The sequence below is a fragment of the Chelonia mydas genome, chromosome 1, assembly GCF_015237465.2.
Source record: "Chelonia mydas isolate rCheMyd1 chromosome 1, rCheMyd1.pri.v2, whole genome shotgun sequence".
Taxonomy (NCBI): Eukaryota; Metazoa; Chordata; order Testudines; family Cheloniidae; genus Chelonia; species Chelonia mydas.
This window is the reverse complement of record NC_057849.1, coordinates 320635082-320656620: the sequence shown is the minus strand read 5'-3', so window position 1 is coordinate 320656620 and position 21539 is coordinate 320635082. Positions and strand designations below refer to the sequence as shown.

At 46.5% G+C, this 21539-nt stretch overlaps 1 protein-coding gene across 1 annotated transcript; it reads right to left on the bottom strand.

Annotated features, from left to right (window-relative positions):
• Positions 1-7198: 7198 nt before the first annotated feature.
• On the bottom strand, positions 7199-17963 carry CCDC71L (coiled-coil domain containing 71 like). Its single transcript, XM_037889146.2, has 3 exons — positions 17844-17963; positions 9350-9455; positions 7199-9099 (listed from the first exon to the last, which is right to left on the bottom strand). The coding sequence occupies exons 1-3, from the start codon at positions 17961-17963 to the stop codon at positions 8072-8074; spliced, it is 1254 nt and encodes a 417-aa protein (XP_037745074.2). The 3' UTR covers positions 7199-8071.
• Positions 17964-21539: the final 3576 nt, after the last annotated feature.

The following is a 21539-nucleotide window of genomic DNA, read 5'->3' as shown; positions in this document are numbered from 1 at the left end:
ACCCCAATGCTGTATGCACAACTCCTCTCCTAGGACAGTTTTGGGGGCAGTAATGTGTCCAGGACATGAGACCTAACATGATGGTGTTGGGCAGGGCTCATAGAGGAGGAACTAGCTACAGTAACTCCTCACTTAAAGTCGTCCCGGTTAACGTTTCATTGCTACGTTGCTGATCAATTAGGGAACATACTCGTTTAAAATTGTGCAATGTTCCCGTATAACGCCGTTTGGCAGCCGTCTGCTTTGTCCACTGCTTGTAGGAAGAGCATCCCATTGCAGCTAGCTGGTAGGGGCTTGGAACCAGGGTGGACCGGCAGCCCCCCTATCAGCTCCCCACTCCCCTAAGTTCCCTGTGCAGCAGCTGCCCAGCAGGGTATCAATTGCCAGCAGTTCAGCTGTCCCATCCCCACTGCCATGTGCTGCTCCTGCCCTCTGGCTTGGAGCTGCTCTCCAGAGCCTCCTGCTTGCTGGGGTTGAAAGGGGAGAAAGAGAGGGGCTAATGTCAGGGTGTTCCCCTCCCCCCTGCTCCTGCACCCCGCTTACCCATCTCCATAGAGCAGGGGGACACAGGACAGGGCTCAAGCCGGAGGGAGCTTCCTAGCAGCGGCTGCTGTGGTCTCAGCTTGCTGATTAACTTAACAAAGTAGTGTATTTAAGAGTGGTGTCAGCCTTCTTAAAGGGGAAATGCGCATCTCTCTCTCTCATACATAGGGTGTGCATGTCTGTCTCTGTCTGCCATGCTGTCTCCCCTTCCTCCATTCCGTGCTGTCTTGTAGAGGGTGAGGCTACATTAACAACGAGTTAACCCTTGGGGGTTCAGCCAGTTGCTAGTTCATCATTTAGAAATATCCCACCCTCTGACTCCATCACCTCAACCAAGCTTCACAATCATCATCGCTGTGTACAGTATTGTTTAAAACTTATACTGTGTGTGTGTGTGTGTGTGTGTGTATATATATTTTTCATTCTGGCAAAAAAAAATTTTTCCCTGGAACCTAACCCCCTCCCCCCCCATTTTCATTAATTCTTATGGGGAACTTGGATTCACTTAACATCATTTCGCTTAAAGTCACCTTGTTCAGGAACATAACTACAACTTAAAGTGAAGAGTTACTGTACTACACTGAAAATGACGCCAGAGAGGCTGGCAAAAGAGTCCTAGTCAGGATGAATCATTTCTGTGCCAGGAGATGCTCAGTGAACTCCTGGCAGGAAGCTCAGTGAACTGGATCTGGGTTGGGAACAAGCGTACATGGTGCAGGCACACAGTGCTGAAACCAGGGTAAGGAGCTGAAAAAGAGTGATGTTCAATCATGCCACACATACAAAGAGGTGACGGCTTGTCTACATTTAAAATGCTACAGAAGCACAGCTATGCCACTGGAGCACTTCAGTGTAGACATTAGCTATGCCAACAAGAGGGATTCTCCCCTGGCAGAGGTAATCCATCTCCCTGAGCAGCAGTAGTTAGGTCCTTGGAAGAATTCTTCCAGCAACCACTGTCTACATCGGGACTTAGGTCAGTTTAACCAAACACTGCTCATGGGTGTGGTTTTCTCACACCCCTGACTGATGTAGTTAAAACTTCGGGCAACTAACAGAAGTTGCTAGATCGCAGGACCTGGTTCTCATGGGAGACTTCAATCAAACCCTGATATCTGCTGGGAGAGCAATACAACGGTGCACAGACAATCCAAGAAGTTTTTGGAAAGTGTAGGGGGCAATTTCCTGGTGCAAGTGCTAGAGGAACCAACTAGGGGCAGAGCTCTTCTTGACCTGCTGCTCACAAACCGGGAAGAATTAGTAGGGGAAGCAAAAGTGGATGGGAACCTGGGAGGCAGTGACCATGAGATGGTTGAGTTCAGGATCCTGACACAAGGAAGAAAGGAGAGCAGCAGAATACGGACCCTGGACTTCAGAAAAGCAGACTTTGACTCCCTCCAGGAACTGATGGGCAGGATCCCCTGGGAGAATAACATGAGGGGGAAAGGAGTCCAGAAGAGCTGGCTATATTTTAAAGAATCCTTACTGAGGTTACAGGAACAAACCATCCCGATGTGTAAAAAGAATAGTAAATATGGCAGGCGACCCAGCTTGGCTTAACAGTGAAATCCTTGGTTTCAGAGTAACAGCCGTGTTAGTCTGTATTCGCAAAAAGAAAAGGAGTACTTATGGCACCTTAGAGACTAACCAATTTATTTGAGCATAAGCTTTCGTGAGCTACTCGAAAGCTTATGCTCAAATAAATTGGTTAGTCTCTAAGGTGCCACAAGTACTCCTTTTCTTTTAGTGAAATCCTCGCTGCTCTTAAACACAAAAAAGAAGCTTACAAGAAGTGGAAAGTTTGACAAATGACCAGGGAGCAGTATAAAAATATTGCTCAGGCATGCAGGAGTTAAATCAGGAAGGCCAAATCCCACCTGGAGTTGCAGCTAGCAAGAGATGTTAAGAGTAACAAGAAGGGTTTCTTCAGGTATGTTAGCAACAAGAAGAAAGTCAAGGAAAGTGTGGGCATCTTAATGAATGAGGGAGGCAACCTAGTGACAGAGGATGTGGGAAAAGCTAACGTACTCAATGCTTTTTTTGCCTCTGTCTTCACGAACGAGGTCAGCTCCCAGACTACTGCAGTGGGCAGCACAGCATGGGGAGGAGGTGACCAGCCCTTTGTGGAGAAAGAAGTGGTTCGGGACTATTTGGAAAAGCTGGACAACCACAAGTCCATGGGGCCGGATGCACTGCATCAGAGTGCTAAAGGAGTTGGTGGATGTGATTGCAGAGCCATTGGCCATTATCTTTGAAAACTCATGGCGATCAGGGGAGGTCCCGGATGACTGGAAAAAGGCTAATGTAGTGCCCATCTTTTAAAAAGGGAAGGAGGAGGATCCGGGGAACTACCGGCCAGTCAGCCTTACCTCAGCCACTGGAAAAATCCTGGAGCAGGTCCTCAAAGAATCAATTCTGAAGCACTTAGAGGAAAGTGATCAGGAACAGTCAGCATGGATTCATCAAGGGCAAGTCATGCCTGACTAATCTAATTGCCTTCTATGACGAGATAACTGGCTCTGTGGATGAGGGGAAAGCAGTGGACGTGTTATTCCTTGACTTTAGCAAAGCTTTTGACATGGTCTCCAACAGTATTCTTGCCAGCAAGTTAAAGAAGTATGGGCTGGATGAATGGACTATAAGGTGGATAGAAAGCTGGCTAGATTGTTGGACTCAACAGGTAGTGATCAATGGCTCCATGTCTAGTTGGCAGTCGGTATCAAGCGAAGCGCCCCAAGGGTCGGTCCTGGGGCCAGTTTTGTTCAATATCTTCATTAATGATCTGGAGGATGCCGTGGATTGCACTCTCAGCAAGTTTGCAGATCACACTAAACTGGGAGGAGAGGTAGATACGCGGGAGGGTAGGGATAGGATACAGAGAGCCCTAGACAAATTAGAGGATTGGGCCAAAAGAAAGCTGATGAGGTTCAACAAGGACAAGTGTAGAGTTCTCCACTTAGGACGGAAGAATCCCATGCACGGCTACAGACTAGGGACTAAATGGCTATGCAGTAGTTCTGCAGAAAAGGACCTAGGGGTTACAGTGGACGAGAAGCTGGATATGAGTCAGTGTGCCCTTGTTGCCAAGAAGGCCAATGGCATTTTGGGATGTATAAGTAGGGGCATTGCCAGCAGATCGAGGGATGTGATCATTCCCCTCTATTTTACATTGGTGAGGCCTCATCTGGAGTACTGTGTCCAGTTTTGGGCCCCACACTACAAGAAGGATGTGAAAAAATTGGAAAGTGTCCAGCAGAGGGCAACAAAAATGATTAGGGGACTGGAACACATGACTTATGAGGAAAGGCCGAGGGAATTGGGATTGTTTAGTCTGCAGAAGAAAAGAATGAGGGGGGATTTGATAGCTGCTTTCAACTACCTGAAAGGGGGTTCCAAAGAGAATGGATCTAGACTGTTCTCAGTGGTAGCAGACGACAGAACAAGGAGTAATGGTCTCAAGTTGCAGTGGGGAGGTCTAAGTTGGATATTAGGAAAAACTTTTTCACTAGGAGGGTGGTGAAGCACTGGAATGTGTTACCTGGGGGGGTGGGGGAGTGGAATCTCCTTCCTTTGAGGTTTTTAAGTTCAGGCTTGACAAAGACCTGACTGGGATGATTGAGTTGGGGATTGGTCCTGCTTTGAGCAGGGGGTTGGACTAGATGACCTCCTGAGGTCCCTTCCAACCCTGATAGTCTATGATTCTATGAACCAAATTTTCTAGTTTAGGCCAGTCCTGAGATCTGGGGGAGATGGACTTGGGTGTAATCTTCATTGAGTTGAATGGGGCAGTTCAGGCCCCTCAGAGCTAGTGTTTCAGCCTATATTCATCAGCATGGCATGTTCACATTCAACTGAAGGATGAAAAAGCCACTTCCCACCTCTGTAACCTCCCACACCGCAGAGTGCCTTCGTACGCTCTTCACAGGCCGTTAGCTTTCACTTTCCTCTCTAACCCTGGCAGAAGGCAGATGCAGTAACTGAATGGTGGCAAAGTATACCTGAGAACGCTTCTCAATCATGGCCCCATCCCTTCCTCAGAAAACAAAGGAAATTCATAGACAAACTTTAACACAGAGTTAAGATTGTCTCTCTTCTGTGTTCTGGAAAGACACAAGGCAGGTGTAGACAAACAAACCTCTGGAAGTCAGGAAAGTTAAAGTTAACATCTCCCACCAAATAGTCCCACACAACCTTAACTCTGCCAGTAGGCAGAGGGGACCAAACCAAACCTGATCTATCCCTAACAATTTAGCATTGTCTTTGTTTATCCCCAACAATTTCTAGATCATCCCTCTTTATATACTTTCACAGACCCCCATGTTACCTATAGCAATACTGAGCCAGAGCTAGTTAGAGCAACTTGACAAATTCACACTGCTCTCTTGAGATGCAGCTACAGCTAGAACAGGGGTTCTCAAACCGGGGGTCGGGATCCGTCAAGGGGTCACAAGGCTATTGTATGTTTTTAATTTGGGGGGGGGGGGTGTCACACTCAGAGGCTTGCTATGTGAAAGGGGTCACCAGTAAAAAAAGTGTGAGAACCACTGAGCTAGCAGAAGCTGGGTTCCCTATTTTCTGGACTGTTATGGAGCTGTAAAAACAACAAGAAAGGGCTTCTAGAATAGCTGCAACTGCCATCTCTGGAGGCTGATATTCCACTGTGGCTATGAAAAAGACAGGAATGAGTCCTTTGCCCTACTCTAATGAGGCACAGCCTCAATGAAACAAAAGTTTTGGGAGAAGAAGAAACAAGAGAAGAGTTTTGAGATTGTAACTTAAGCACTCATGTTCCCACACCCTTGCTTCCTACCTGCAGCACTCAGTAATCTCCACCCCTTTCCTCTTCCCTAAAAGAATCCCAAGCCACACCACAGCATCCCTGCACTCAACTATATTTATACATTGTGTTCTCTCTCATGCATGGTGTAGTATTATAAATACTACAGTAAGAATGGTGACTTGCAAACCACTAGCTACCTCATCAGAATGAGGAACTGAATTAACAAGGCTGGGATTTGAACCAGAGGCTGATTTGACACACACACTCCGCGCAAACCGCCCCCATAAACTACAGTGATCAGTGTTGCATATTTCTAAGAAATAATTTTAAAAAGCCAAACACAAAGTCACAGTTCAAACTCCACCTATGTCTAGTGTTTTAAAACATTCCAGAGAGTCTAAATATGTGATGTTATGTTAAACACACAAAATAGTAATGGATAAAATTCTGATCCTATTGAAGTCAGTGGAATGTTTAAAATTGATTTCAATAGGGCCAGTATTTCACCCATTTTCTTATTTATTGGTATATCGATCCACAGTCCAACTTTGGGAAGTCAGTGTCATAACTAAGTCAAAGCCAAATTTGGCCCTTAATACTCTGTACATTTGCATATTTATTCTTATTACCAATTCATCATACAATAAGGTTTTTCACCATATTAATTACACCAAGGTATGTCTAAGAAAAATGTAGGCTTGAGATAGCATTTGTATAAATATACCTTGATCTTTCATGATTTCCTAGAGTTTTGAAATCTGAAATGGTAGTAGGGTACAGCAATCAGCTTGTCATCACATTTTATATAACTTTAAAAGCACAGCACCTACAAGATTGATGAAGATTTTGGTTTTAGAAAGATATGGATATTGCCGTTTAGATTTAAATGAACTACAATGATATAAATAACCCAAAAAATTAAGATTAAAAGAAAGGGAGAGAACTACTTTTTAATTAAAATTAGCACTGTATTATAACAAAATTTGACAAATGTCACTATAATCAAATCTAATTTGCTTCTTGGCATTTCTGCTAAGAACGAACAATAGCACAAGCCTTCTGAGGAAAGGAAGTTAGAATAGGAATTTGAAGAACCATTAAATTGAACAGGGAAATCAGGAAGCAGGTCCTATTTCTCAGGACCTATAGGAATATAAATGATCAGTTAAAGCAAGTTACTTGTTCCTCTTTTGGAATTTCAGTTATCAACTTTACCTTCCCCACTGGGACTATTTCAGTTTTTAGTATTGTGAAAGCACCAAAAAAGATTGACAGAAGGAGGAGTAAAATGTTAAACAGTTTTAAATATCTAGCAAAGGCTTTGTAGTTTGCCTTAAAAATGGGCATTTGTACAAGACAAGCCAGCCAAAATACAAAGCCTCAGTCAAAATAAGCTTTTAGCCATAAAACTGTAACACTCTCTAATGAGTCCTTGCATACCATATTTTAGCTGCAACAGATTTTTAAAAACAATACTTGAAGGAGTAACATGTTAATATGAACATCCACCACTGGACTCTAGACACTGAAGTGACAACCTGTGCTATTTTAACTAAGAAGGCACTAGCTACCACAATAGAGTATTGCTACCTCTATTAAAAAAGGCACTTAAATAATCTGGAATTCTGATATTTGGCCACTTGAACTAATCACTTGCTAGCATTAATGATGAGACTAATCATGATACATAGTTATTTCTCTTTTACACTAGATTTTAAATAAATATTCTTCACTTTAAATAACTTTGGGTTTGTTTACTAGAGCAGTAAATATATTAAACTATTTGCTTGTTCCACCGAATTACACAAAAGGTGTATGTAACTATCCAAGAACTATCCATCCCTTTGCAGTTAGTTTCAATGTACTGAAACAGCATTAGTTGCTCTTTCACTTTTATTAAGTTCACTTACATTGACCAAATAAGTATCACTAAAGTAGAGAGTATATAAAATAAGAGTGATTCAATGGCTTCCGGTGCTCCATAAAAACCAAGTACTTAATTCAGCTATAAAACTTTAGAAATGACTTTAGATACAAAAAGTACAGTACACAGAACATCCTTTTATAGATCACTAAAGAAACTTTTGCACCATTGAGACAGCCATAAGTTCTGAACCTGTTTTTTTTTTGTTTTTTTTTTGCATCCTTGGTCAAAGCTTCAGTCAGTTGAAATTGGGAACACTTGGGATTCAAGATACCCTGAGCACATACTAGTGCAACATCACAAAAAACATAATATAATCCAATGAATTAGAAAAAAAAATGAAGCAAGAGTCAGATGGTGCTTTATTATACAAGCATGACAGCAAGTTCCTTTGGAAAATAACTTCTTGGGTGGACTTCCAGACAAGTGAGGTAGTCCCATGGGAGAGAATGGAAGGAAGGAGACCTTAGTCCCTACTTGAGATGCCTGCCAAATAGTTTCTCAGTTTGGAGCATAAATACGATGGGTGAGGACCGTGGCCCCTACTAGGGAACACAGCAAAACAGCCTCTCAGTCCAGGTGAGGGTGGTAGTCGCGGCTGGCGATAGGGGCCAGGCAGGTTCTCAGTCTGGGTTTAGGTGGGCAGGAACCTGGCTCTGTGGAGGAAAGGGTCCCATCAGTCTGAGCCATAAAGTGCAGTAGAAGGACACGATCCAGACAAATGCAATGTAAACAGGTGACTGACACTTGTCTCTGTTCGCTTCTTCCAGGGGAAGAGCCTCCCCCCCGCCCCAGATGTCCCCGTTCCCAGGCGGGCCAGCAGCTCACGATCTGGCTACGGGGAAGCGGCGGATCCTCACCACGGGCGCCAGGTCCACTTGGAGGATCCGCTGCGCCTGGCGCCGCGCCGCCTCCAGGCTCCGCGGCTTCCAGACGCTGCCCCGCACCTTGATGGTGGGGAAGGTGGTGAGACTGGGGGTGGCCGCTTTCCAGATCTCCTCCAAGGACCGGCCCGCAAAGGGAGCACACGAGGGCACCTCGGCCGAGCCGACCTGCTCCTCCTCGTCCTCCTTCCGCGGCCGCTGCGCTTCCCTGCCGGGGGGACCGGCGAGCGCTGGGGCGCGCTTCCTCCCCTTCTTTGCGCGGCCCGGCGCTCCGCGCTTGGCGCCGGCGGCCAGGGGGCGCCTCCTGGCCGCTCCGCGGCGGGTCCGCTGTCCCGGCGCCGGGAGCCGGTCGGGCACCACGGCCCGGCAGGAGGCGTAGCCGTACACGTCCTTGCTGCGCAGGATGACCGGGGAGAACTGGTGCTTGAGGCTGCAGAGGAAGTTCCACAGCTCCGAGTCCGAGCTCATGAACTCGGTGGAGCGGGGCATGAAGAGCTTGAAGGCGTCGCCCAGCGCCTTGGTGCCGGCGAAGGACACCTGCGACCGGGAGTAGACAACTTTCTCCGCCTCGCCCTCCTCGCCCCACGCCGCCGCGCCGAGCCCGGCAGCAGCTCCCCGGCCGGCTCCCTCCTGCTTCATCCTCCCAGCTCCTCGCTCCAGCGCCGCCTGCCTCCGACTACAGGGCGCAACGGCCGCAGAGTGAAGGCTGCTGGCCTCAGCGCCGGCCCCACCACGCCGCTCGCTCGCCTGTCTCCTGCCGCCGCTGCTGAGCCAACCACAGCCGTACGCGCTCCTTTGCCTGTCTCTCCTCCTCCCAGGGCGGAGAGCAGCGATCAATATCCTACCGCCCGGCTGGAGTGCCCCTCCCCATTCGCTCCCCTCAGGCACAAGGGCCAGCGTGGCTATTACTGAGCGTGCGCGGATATGCTGCGCGTGCTCAGTAACAGCCACTGAAGCCGTTCGCTGCCCTCACTCGGGGAGGAGGAGAGAGAGTGTGCCGGCTGTGAAAGCCGAGGGGGGAGGGGTGGGCAGAATGTGTGCAGGGGCAAACTGAGTGCACTGGAGGCATGGGAAGGAGAGGGTGGGAGCCGAGATTTGGAAGGGGATAGAAGGGGTAAATGTTACCACAGCAGAGGTGAGCAGCTGTTTGGAAAGGTGGGGGACAGAGGGGCTCCCTGCTCCTTGTGCACAGAAGGGAAATCTCCACACCCGGCCTACAGGCACACTGAGGGAGGCCACTCATCCAGTTTTGTACTGGAGGGTCTGGCTTTTTGGCTGGTTTGTCCCCTGTCCTGTACTGGTACAAAACCACATCCAGTTCTGTCTGGTATCAAACAGAGGACACCATTTTGAAGAGCATGCTGCTCCGCTCCCGCCTGCACAACCTCACACGCTGCATGCCTGGGCAGGGCAGGGCCCTTTTGAAAATGTTGTCCCTCAGCGGCATGACTTTGCACACACCACATATGTGAGCTCATGTCCGTGGGGGCAGGGCAGCTGGCTCTTGAAAATGGTGTCCCTGGTGTGATATGACCTCGCACACATTGTGCATGTGAGATCATGCCAGTGAGGGTGGGGCAACTTGCTGTTGAAAATGGTGTCCCCTGTGCAGCGTGACTAGCACACACCATACATGTGAGATCACACCAGTGGGGGCAAAAGAAGCTCACTCTTGAAAATAGTGTCTCCTTTGCAGCATAACTGCGTCATGATGGCAGGGGCAGGGTCATGCAGACAGGGGTGGAGTCACACAAGCAGGGTCAGGCCTATGCTGTTTTGGGAAGTGCCAGAATGTCCAGTATTCTAGGAACAGTTAGTGGGAACCTTACACACAGTACCTAGCCAAAGCTGCTCTTCCCTATCGGAAATGATGGTTGAACTGCTAAAGGAGACAGGATTCAGTTAAATATTTTATTCACATAACTCCTAATATATATATATATATATATATTCATACATTTTTAGTGTTCAAAAGAATCCCTTATCTGTTTATACGTCTGCATAAAGCCTCATACAGTAATTCACAGATTTGTCTTATGTGCTATTCTGATTTCCTAAATTGGACTCCCTTGCTTGTAAACCCCTATAAATATAGTTTCACTCCTTTTAATTATTTATTTTAAAATATTTTTATTATTCTTAGTACTTCATCATTTACCTTGTTAACATTATACAGCTGGATGTCACTGTGCTCTTGATATTTTTGATGGCAAATAATTATTGGACATAATAATTGCTTGTAACTTCAGCAATCACACCTCACTTAATAGGCAGCAGGTTTAACACAAACAAAAAGGAAGTATTTCTTCACACAACTCACAGTCAACCTGTGGAACTCCTTGCCAGAGGATGTTGTGAAGGCCAAGACTACAACAGGGTTCAAAAACGAACTAGATAAATTCATGGAGGATAAGTCCATCAATTGCTATTAGCCAGGATGGGCAGGGGTGGTGTCCCTAGCCTCTGTTTGCCAGAAGCTTGGAATGGGTGACAGGGAACGGATCACTTGATGATACCTGTTCTATTCATTCCCTCTGGGGTACCTGCCATTGGTCACTGTGGGAAGACAGGATACTGGGCTAGATGGACCTTTGGTCTGACCCAGTATGGCCAGTCTTATGTTCACACTATAGCACTTCTGTGACAGCGGGACATCCCACTACCATCTTCTGCTCTGTCTACACACTTAGACTCAGAGACTTTCCACTGTTAAACACCACAGTGCAGTTTTCTTTACACTTTCTCTTCCCACCACCTTACTAATGCATAGACCGTTTTTAGTTACAGTTTCATTTTCTCCTCAGTTCTGTGCAGAAGAGAGGGAAGAGATCTCTCTACCCAGAGATCCATCCTGGTTCCGGCTCTGCCAGTTTCCCCCTCTCTCCTGCACCTCCTTCCTGTGTCTTCTTATACCTCCTATGTTACTGGGCCAGTTTGCTCATTAGTACCCCCCTCCCCAAGCCCATTCTAATCTATTAATTTGGCCCCAACATTTCCACTTTGGGGGAATTAAAGGTATTTAAGTGACCAGAGTGCTGGCTCAGTTGTTGGTTCCCAGCACCCACTTCCCAGGACTTCAATAGGTGTTGCTTCCCAGCATTCTGTCAAAATGGCCCAAGTTTTTATTGTGATTTTGTAATTTGCAGTCTGCACCATGCTATCTTCTGGATTTCTACTTGGAAGATGAGGTAGAGGGAGCAAAAGGGCAGCGATGGGTCTTTTCCTGGTTCACAGCAATTCTTCCCAATTACATTTGGTGTTATAGAGGCAGAAGGAGAGGTCTCACCCAATAATCATCTAGCACGACCAACAACAAAAAATTACCTGGTTATCACAGTAGCCCTTCCATCCCACCCCACCCCTCAGCCAAAGCCCTAAAAAGTAACTGCGCCCCCCATTTGCAACTCCTATCTCGCAAGATACTTCCTTCACTGAAAGACTCACAATACCACCTGGCTTCAGCTCACTCCAAAATAATAACATAATCAGAATTTCCAACCTGTATGTCAAATGTTCATGCTTCCCTCACTTTTCAGGTTGCATTTAGAGTCCCTTTACAGGGTTTTCAAGATGCAGCAAAATAAATTTTCTTGTGTGTATTTAAAAAGAAGGATTCGTGTAGCAACTATAAGGGGGACAGGATCCCCAGAGAAAGAACAAAAGACTCAAAAGGAGAACCCAGATGAAAAGAACAAAGAAGTGGACAAAATTCATATAATACTAGATTAAAATTATGCTCATGGTGTTTATATAATACTATCTACTGAAATCCCTAGATCCTATAGGCTTTTTGATTACCAAGAAAAAGTTATTGCAATGCTGTAAATCATTTATTCAGTTCACTGATGTGTTGGAAGATATTGACGTAGTCACAATATTTACATAATTAATTTTGTATCCTAGGATAGCACATTGGTTATGAAGTCCAAAAATAATGACCGTGTCCTCCAGTTTGTTGATTTTTTTTGTGAGCCACCATCTTAACCTGGTTCACAGCACCATTCCTCACTGTGTGGTACTCATAATGCTTTCCAGAACTGCAATACAGTTTTCTCAGATATCAACAAATTACGTCTTTCTCAGCCTGTGACTTTCAATAACTTAGAGATCGATCCTAATAAAATAGACTAGATATAAACTGAAGAGTCTTTGAATAAAAGCAAGGAGTCCCCCTCTGTGTCCAGTGTCTCCAGGAATCCTTAATCTGTGTGGGGGACTATTTACATTTTTGAGATTTTTTAAAAATCTGAGGCTTAAATGACTCACTGAAATACACAAGGAAAAAATTCTTCATAAGGAGACATTTTGGCTTAGTCCACACACTAGAAAGTGTGTGCCAGTTTAGTATAGTCTCCTTGTGTAGCTGAACTTTTTACTGGTGTAAAAGTGTTTTGGCAGCATATTTTACACTAGTTCCCCAAACAAAATAAGCTATACCAGAAAGCACATTTTTGCAGATATAACTGTGTCTACACTAGGGCTTTTGCTGACACAAATGTTTTTAAAAAAAAAGTTACACCCCTAACTGATGTTACTATACTGTTAAAAGTTTTAAGTGTAGACCTGACCTTGGAAAAACTACCTTAAAAACTAATCCGAAAATGAACAAGTCTCCCTACAGCTAAGTGAGATTTGGAATATCTTTGACAGTTCTACCTCTTTATTTGCTTCTCTGAAGATATCGGATGAGATCCTTGCCTACTACACTCTTCCTTTTACTTTGCATGAAAGGGCTGGAGCATTGTAAAGGGGCCCCAAAAACCTCATAATCTACCATGAGTCCCCTCAGCTCAGGAACTGCAGAGACTGCTGTAAACCAGTCTCCTGAGGACCCCTTTGCAAGCCCTGGCATATGGCCAAGGCTGAGGATGCGAGGGGTGTACTGGGGATGGGACCATAGCACTGCTGAGATTTCAGGGAATGCTGCAGCCCATAGGGCAGCCTGTCTGAAATTTGACAGGCCCCAAGGTTGTCTAAGTTAGAACAGAGATCTCTCCAGTAACCACAACAGCCCAGTATCAGGAGGGTGCTGTCACAGATCAGGGCAATTGAACATTATTTTCTCTTAATGGTTCAGCAAGGGTACTGATCCTCAGGCTTCTGGCTTCCTAGCCATTGCCTTTCTTGGGTGGAGACTCATTATCTCTCTCCTTCCTGACCAGAGTATTTCCCTATCTTCACTGTGTTATCCCCAGCAAACAACGGTCAGCCTAAACAGGCCAACTTGTTTCGTCTTCAGAGACTGATAATAATGTAATTGCCCACATTTATAAGTTATCACACAGTTCTTTATAAGCAAGCATATTTTATTCTTAAGCACAACAGAGAAAACATATTAAAAACAATAAAGAACCTACATGCATGCTAATAAGCTTACCCTCCCTTGCCATCTCCACCAGGGCTCTGGTTAGTGTAGTTCTTCCAACCCTTCCCTTCCATGGACAGGAGGTCCTGTCCCTTTGTTGAAACTGAACCAAAGCCCTGAGTCAGTTCACCACCAGGTTATTTATGGAGTCCTTTTTTTGTCTGCTGGTCTCTAGAGAATCCAGTTAGAACCTTTGAAGACAGCATGAATAGGTAACCAGACAGACAATGAGTCCCTTCCCCACAGGGAAGCTTCAAAGAACTGATAACAGGAGGAATTACATTAGCATACTCCCTCCTCCTAAAAGCAGTTACATACAATCTTACAATAACACAAACTATTGCATTTTAATACAATGGACCCTAAAAGTATTAGACTTAATTTAATAAGGTTTAATTTATGACAATATTCTGGATAAACCTTATTGGATTATCTGTCATGGGCGCAAAGGTGGTTAACCCTTCCTCGAAGCTGCAAGTTGTGCCCATTGTATTTGCGTGTATTCCTACTCTCCGCCTCCTTCCAGCATTCATTAAGGAGATAAAATTTTCAATGACTTTTTTCTAGGGCTCTCAAGCGATTATAAAAATTAATCACAATTAATTGCGCTGTTAAACAATAATAGAATACCATTAATTTAAATATTTTGGGATATTTTCTATATTTTCAAATATATTGATTTCAATTACAAACACAGAATACAAAGTGTACAGTGCTCACTTTGCAAATATTTGTAATAAAAATAAATATAATATAAAAAAAACAAAAGAAATAGTACTTTTCAATTCACCTAATACAGCTACTGTAATCTCTTTACTATGAAAGTTGAATTTACAAATGTAGAATTATGTACAAAAAAACCTGCATTCAAAAATAAAGCAATGTAAAACTTTAGCGCCTACAAGTCCACTCAGTCCTACTTCTTGTTCAGCCAATTGCTAAGACAAACAAATTTGTTTACATTTGCAGGAGATAATGCTGCCGGCTTCTTGTTTACAAGGTCACCTGAAAGGGAGAACAGGTGTTCTTGTGGCACTGTTGTAGCTGGTGTCACCAGATGCCAGATGCGCTAAAGATTCATATGTCTCTTCATACTTCAACCACCATTCCAGAGAACATGCATCCATGCTGATGATGGGTTCTGCTCGATACCAATCCAAAGCAGAACGGACCGACAATGCATGTTCATTTTCATCCTCTGAGTCAGATGCCACCAACAGAAGGTTGATTTTTTTTAGTGGTTCAGGTTCTGTAGTTTCCGCATCTGAGTGTTGCTCTTTTAAGACTTTTGAAAGCATGCTCCACACCTCATCCCTCTCAGATTTTGGACGGCACTTCAGATTCTTAAACCTTGGGTTAAGTACTGTAGCTATCTTTAGAAATCTCACACTGGTACTTTCTTTGCATTTTGCCAAAACTGCTATGAAAGTGTTCTTAAAACGAACATGTGCTGGATCATCATCCGAGACTGTTATAACATGAAATATATGGCAGAATGCAGTAAAACAGAAGAGGAGACATACAATTCTCCCCCAAGGCGTTCAGTCACAAATTTAATTGTGTATTTTTTTTAAACGAGCATCATCAGCATGGAAGCATGTCCTCTGGAATAGTCACCGAAACATGAAGGGGCATATGAATGTTTAGTATATCTGGCACATAAATACCTTGCAATACCGGCTACAAAAGTATTTTCCACTGAATGCATCCAATGAAATGAGCTGTAGCTCACGAAAGCTTATGCTCAAATAAATTGGTTAGTCTCTAAGGTGCCACTAGCACTCCTTTTCTTTTTGGCTACAAAAGTGCCATGCGAACGCCTATTCTCAATTTCAGGTGACATTGTAAATAAGAACCAGGCAGCAGTATCTCCCATAAATGTAAACAACTTGTTTGTCTTAGCGATTGGCTGAACAAGGAGTAGGACTGAGTGGACTTGTAGGCTCTAAAGTTTTACATTGTTTTGTTTTTGAGTGTAGTTATGTAACAAAAAAATAAATAAATCTACATTTGTAAGTTACACTTTCACGATAAAGAGATTGCACTACAATACTTGTATGAGGTGAATTGAAAAATACTATATCTTTTATCATTTTTACAGTGCAAATACTTGTAATCAGGAACAATAATATACAGTGAGCACTGTACACTTTGTATTCTGTGTTCTAATTGAAATCAATATATTTGAAAATGTAGAAAATTATCCAAAAAATTTAATAAATTTAAATTGGTATTCTATTGTTTAACAGTACAATACATTGCAATTAATTTTTTTAATCACAATTAATTTTTTTGAGTTAATCACGTGAGTTAACTGTGATTAATCAACAGCCCTACTTTTTTTTGATGGTCCCATTCTCTCATAAATAATCTTTGGGCATTGACTACACTAAGAATTTGGGGATTTTTTGCTTCCCGCTCATCAAAAGATGTGAAATGGAATGTGCTGGAGGGCACTGACGCAAATTGACATAACAACCAGTTTGATCTGCCTGTGCCTCAAAAAGCTAAAAAAATCTTTGAGCTAGAGGAGTTCTAACCTGTCTAACCCATAGGTGGAAATACAGTCAAATGATATGTTACTAGAAGCAGATGTGGAAAGGCACCTCCTTCATCTCACCAGACTTAGCGCTTCCCTCTCTGGTGATGGCAGGCCTGAGGTAATCTGCCCCACACAGAGCAGGGTTTGCCTTCCCCTTCTGTATTCCCTTGGTCATACTTTCAGAGTAGGCCTGAGGATCAGCCTACAGGATGATCCTCCACCAAACAAAAAGGAAACAGTCTCATAAAAAAGGCCTCAGGCAACCCTTAATTGGGATCAGGTGTCCCTAACTGACCTGAGGTAACCCCTTCTCAGCTTGTCGGGGAAAAGGGCCTTTAACTTTCTAGGGCTACTATATCGGCCTTCCCAGACCCTTATGCTGGTGTGGAGCTGCTGCTGCTAGGCCCAGAGCACTTGTCTCAATTTTTGTCTGGGCCAGACCCTGTCTGGTACCTTGCTGGCTGGTGGTTTTCCTGGTTGCTGCTGCTCCTTGGGGGTCCTGCTGGCTTGCTCCCCAGAGGGGGAGTGAGAGACCCTGCCTTTGCTACCACCTGTGGGGTGCCTCTTGGCTGCCTGACTGACTGTTGGTTACTGCTGTTTCTGCTGCCTTGAGGAAGAGGAGGACTTTTGCTGCTGGTGAAGCACACAGGAACTCTGCAGGACATTGTGGTGGGGATTTGTGGCTGGACTGAGTCTTTTTTTCATCCTTGCTCCTGTGGTGGTGGTAGCTACTTCTGTTGTGGGGAGAAGGGGGAGAGGTGTGGAGCACTCCCCTGTCTGTCCGTCCCCCCCACTATCGCTCCACCAGCCCCACTTACCATCTGGACTCGCTCCTCACCCCGAGACTCAGCCACTTGCCTCACCCCTTTTCTCCACCATTTGGGATTGCAGCAGCAGCAGCAAGCAAAAACAGCTTTGCGCAAGTGCACGTGCCTTTCCCCTCCCCTCCTCTGCTGCTTTTGGCTGGTGGACTTTCCCACCATCTGCTTTGCTCACAAGCCTCACTGCAGCAGTTTGCCCCCTTTCTCTGTGCTCCCTGCCCCTCCCACTCCTTGCTGCCCCTTTTTTTGGCACCTCTTCTGCCCTGGTCCCCTAGTAGATTTTGTTTGCCTGCCCCACCCAGGCCCTTGCAGTTATCCTCTGTGTTTTTCCTGTCCTGCCCCCCATCTCCTCCCAGTCGTTCCTTTTCCCCTTTGCCTTCCGTAGCCCCACCCTCATCCAGCAACCCCCTTGCTCTGTGCGCCCATGTCCCCTCCCAACGTACGTGTGCCCCTTCCCCTCTTATGTTGAGCCACACTGTTCACTGCACCCTCTCATATATTGTAGTCCTTCCCCTCCCCAGTGCAGCCGGAGGAGCTGGCATTCCCATCTCGCGTCGGTAATTGCGCCACCCCTTCCCTGCCTTGATTGGTGCTCCTGTACCACCCTCTCTCTAGGCATCATCCTCCCCTGCCTGCAGCCTAGCGGGGAGGCGTGGTTAGCCTTCCTCCCCCCCCGCCCTTCGGTGCTCATCCCCATCCCCTCCGAGCATGGTGGGGGAAATGGTGGGTGGGTTGACCCTGCTGCCCACCCTCCACCACCGCCTGCTCCCCCATCCGTCCCTGCCGCTACTCTCTCGACCGCCACTGCTGGACCGCCTACCATCACCCCTGCTGGGGCACCAGCGGCAGCGGGCACAAGTGCAGACCCCGTTGCTGCCATGCCTTCTGTCTCCTCCAATTCTGGGGCAGCCCCCGCAGCCGGTAGAAAGGGCCAGGAAATGCAGCCCTGCCATCGGCCATGGCTTCCCCTGCCCCTTCCTTTACCGTCCCTTCCACCAGCTCTGGAGGCATCCCTCCCTCAACCCCCAGTGCATACATCCAGGTGGCTGCAGCCCCTCCACCCACCACCTCGTCATCCATCCTGGCCACGGCCTCTGGTTCCATCCCTGGTGGCTGGGGACCCTTTCCCACACTGAACAGGAAGCACGGCGTCCATTGCCTCCTGGTGCCCACCTCGCCCCACGTAGACACCTAATGCGGGCATTGGCGAGGGTGGGGCCCACAGCCATGGTGGTGGCCTCCAAGATGTACGGGAAGGTGGTTTTCTTCCTGGCATGGGAGACTGCCGCCCAGAAGGCAGTGGAGAAGGACCTGGCGGTGGAGGGCATGTATGTCCCCCTTGAGCCCTGGAGGATCTGGATCCTGTCCCATGAACCTCCCTGGCTGCCCCACCCATATACCTCGAGCTGCCTGCATGACCTGCAGCAGGTTCGTTTTAGAACTGCGCCACGGGCACATCTGTACATGCTCATGCTCTATACTCTCCATTTCCTCACCCTTGTGTCCTGCCCTGACACTAAATGGCAGGACCTAATGTCATTTGTTGAGGGTGAGGAATCCTGGTGGGCCAGCCTATACTCCACCTTGACTCCATGGCCCGCCGGGGATATCGGTTGGCGGCTCTTTCATGGAGCCGTGAGCACGGGTGTGTACCTAGCACAGTTCACCTCCGTTCCCGATACAGGTCCCTTTTGTGGCATGAGGGAGACCCTGGTGCACACCTCTCTTGAGTGCGCCAGGCTGAAGCCCCTGTTCCAGCTCCTCCTGGACCTCCTTTTACATTTTTGGCTGCACTTCTCCCCACGCCTTCTTTTATATGCACACCCCGTCTGTGGCCCCACAAAGTCGCGGGACCTCTTCGTCAACTTCCTCTTAGCGATGGCCAAAGTGGCCATCTGTAACACCAGGGAGAGGATGTTGGCTGAGGGGATTCTTTGTGACTGTGGGCCCTACTTCAGTTCCTCTCTCCGCTCATGTATCCGGGCAGAGTTCCTCTGGGCAGCATCCGCTGGCTCCCTTGACACCTTAGAGGAGCAGTGGGCGCTGTCCGGGGTTCTCTGCTCAGTGTCCCCTTCAGGTTCCCTACTTCTGACCCTTTGACCCACACACCCGTCCTTGTTGTTTTTTCAGTTGCCCACTGTAATTATTTGAGTCCCAGGCTCAGTAGATCTTCCCGATAGGCTGGGGGAGAGTCCTTTCACCTCCCAAAACCCAATATGAAGACCCTCTTGCAGCCATCTGGCCTGACTTTGTCACACAGAGTTACAGGTAAGAAATTACCCCTTACTGCCAATGGAAATAAGTCAATTCTGTCTATACCATGGTTCTATAAACATAACCTGAAATAGGAATGCACCTGGCAAATGACCTAGAAAATTACTGGTGTAGAATACTGTGGAATTTTCAGCAAAAGCAGTAGAGTGAGTTTTTATAAGTATAGGTTAAAACATATTATTACACTCCTTTTATGTTAATCCACATTTATTAAGTACTTCTACTTCTTTGCTTCCAGAGTAGACAAAAGCACGTAATGCAGACTTAATTTTTGCATCTTTAGTGCAAGTATCATACAACATACCAATCTCCTCTGAAAAAAAAAATAGCCATCTCAAGGAAATACATGTTACTCCAGGTATCTTTCAGTAGTTTACAATAGGTCAGTACCATAACAGTAATAATCCTTAGCGAGTACATAGCTCTTCCTTTTCATCTTCCAACTTGCTTACAAACTTTAATTAAATTATCATTCACAGCACCTTTGAGTTAGGTAAGTAAATATTACTATTTTACAGAGAAGTAAAGTGAAGCACTGGATTTTAATGACTTGCCTAAAAAGAATGGGTTTGGTGATCTAATTCTGTAAGTCTTTTTAATTTCTGTTTTGATTCTAAAACTACAGTGATTGTCTGTATTGGAACTGGGATTAGAAATCAGGAATTCCTGGCTCTCAATCATTTGAATAAGTTATTAGAACATTCTTTTCGCTACAGAATTCTTGGTAAGGGGGGAAAAAAATCTCTTGACAAAGTATTGGATACACATTTTACGCTTAAAAATATCTCATGTTGGCTGTAAATCAATTTTCTCTTTACTAAGTCTGGTTTTATTTTTCCTTGTTCCTCCTCTTTCTCCCTTCACTCCATCTAAACTTTCTGCTTAACCACTTATCTTGGCTTTGCCTACACTAGACTGTTCCTGCATTTCCCACCATTGCTAGCGCTGGGATGGTTCCACTGGTAGGAGCTCTAGTACAGACAAGGTGCCAGTACTTTAACCACTATTTCATCTAGACCAGATCTGTACAGTGATAGATGACATGGTGGTTAAGACACCAGGAGCCAGTCTACACTACTGTTCCCCAATTGTCTTCACTGTTGGAATTGCCTCACTGGTAGTTATGGTGGGAAACCTCACAGAAAAAGTTTAGTGTAGGTACAGACTTTGGAAGTGGATTAAACTAAACCAGAAAAAGGTACTCGTATTCTTGAATAAGTGTGTTGTGACAGAGTCAGGCTCCGACTTTTACTTTTCTTTTTTACTCGGCCCTGAGCCCCCAACCCCACTCTGCCACCTCCCTGAAGCTACACCCTCACTCCATCCCCTCCCCAAGGCCCCCGCCTGTCTGCCACTCACTGCTCTTTGCCCTCCCCCAACTCCTTCCCCGAGCCACCAAACAGCTGTTCGGCAGCAGAGCCACCTATCAGCTGTTTGGCAGCGCCCCAGATTAGCTGATCAGTCCTGAGCACCCACTATTTTTTTTTTCTGTGTGTGCTCCAGCTACAGAGCACCCATGGAGTTGGTGCCTATGGAGTGGATGTTTTCAGAGAACTATCCACAATGACTCCAACATTTTGTTGAGCGAGGGTATTTTTCATGTAAGTTTGGATCATGGTTCTTGGGAGGGGCACCGGAACAAGGAGAGCCAAGGGGCCACGGCCTCCCACTTTTTGCCACGGGCCCAGCCCCTGCCTATCTTCTCCCCTGCAAAGCCCCATCCCCTGTCCAGACAGGACGCTGGAGGTCAGCCCAGATAAGAGCGGTCCAGGGAGCCCGGGCAGCTGTGGGGAGCCACAGACCCTCCAGCTGCCGGGGTGGGCGTGGGGGACTAGAGCAGCCCCAGGCCCATGTCCCCACTCCCCGGGCATCCTACCCAGGGCAGATGGAGGGTCCACGGTTCCCCACAGCTGCCCGTCTGCGGCTTTTTGGCTTCTGTAGCCCCACCCCCAGGCCAGGCTGGAAGCTGGAGCCAGGTCAGGGTAAGAGCTGCACAGGCAGCTGTGGAGGGCTGCGGACCCTCCACTTGCCCTGGGCGGAGGCTTGGAGGATGGGGACACAGGCCAGGGGCTGCTCTCAGGCCCCCACACCCCAAGCAGGTGGATGGACCTGGGCCCCACAGCCAGGCTCTGGCTTCTGTCTTGGCCAGGAGGGCGGGACCTAGGAGGAAAAAGGCGAGATGGGGCGGGGCCACAGAGAGGATGGGGCCTCATGCCCTCCCCCCCACACTTTTAGGAAGAATCCATCGCCCCTGGTTCCTGGGAAGCCAGCCCGCTCTGCAGCAGACTGCGCTTTGCAGGGACACCTACTTGTTTAATAAGAAAAGTAACTATGAAGAAGTGCAAGCCCCAGTTCACAATTTGTAGTGTAACCATTTGTTTCCATCACTCTCTCTTGTTTCTAGTG

Bases quoted from the DNA above. Each gene is read 5' to 3' on its own strand.
- CCDC71L (XM_037889146.2), bottom strand. From the start codon at position 17,963: ATGGAACCAGAGGCCGTGGCCAGGATGGATGACGAGGTGGTGGGTGGA. The intron at 9,456-17,843 runs GTAAAGGAAGGG...GTTTGATACCAG, and splicing joins CAGAGCTGGTGGAAGGGACG to ACAGAACTGGATGTGGTTTT. The intron at 9,100-9,349 runs GTAGGCCGGGTG...TCCCCGAGTGAG, and splicing joins TGGCCTCCCTCAGTGTGCCT to GGCAGCGAACGGCTTCAGTG.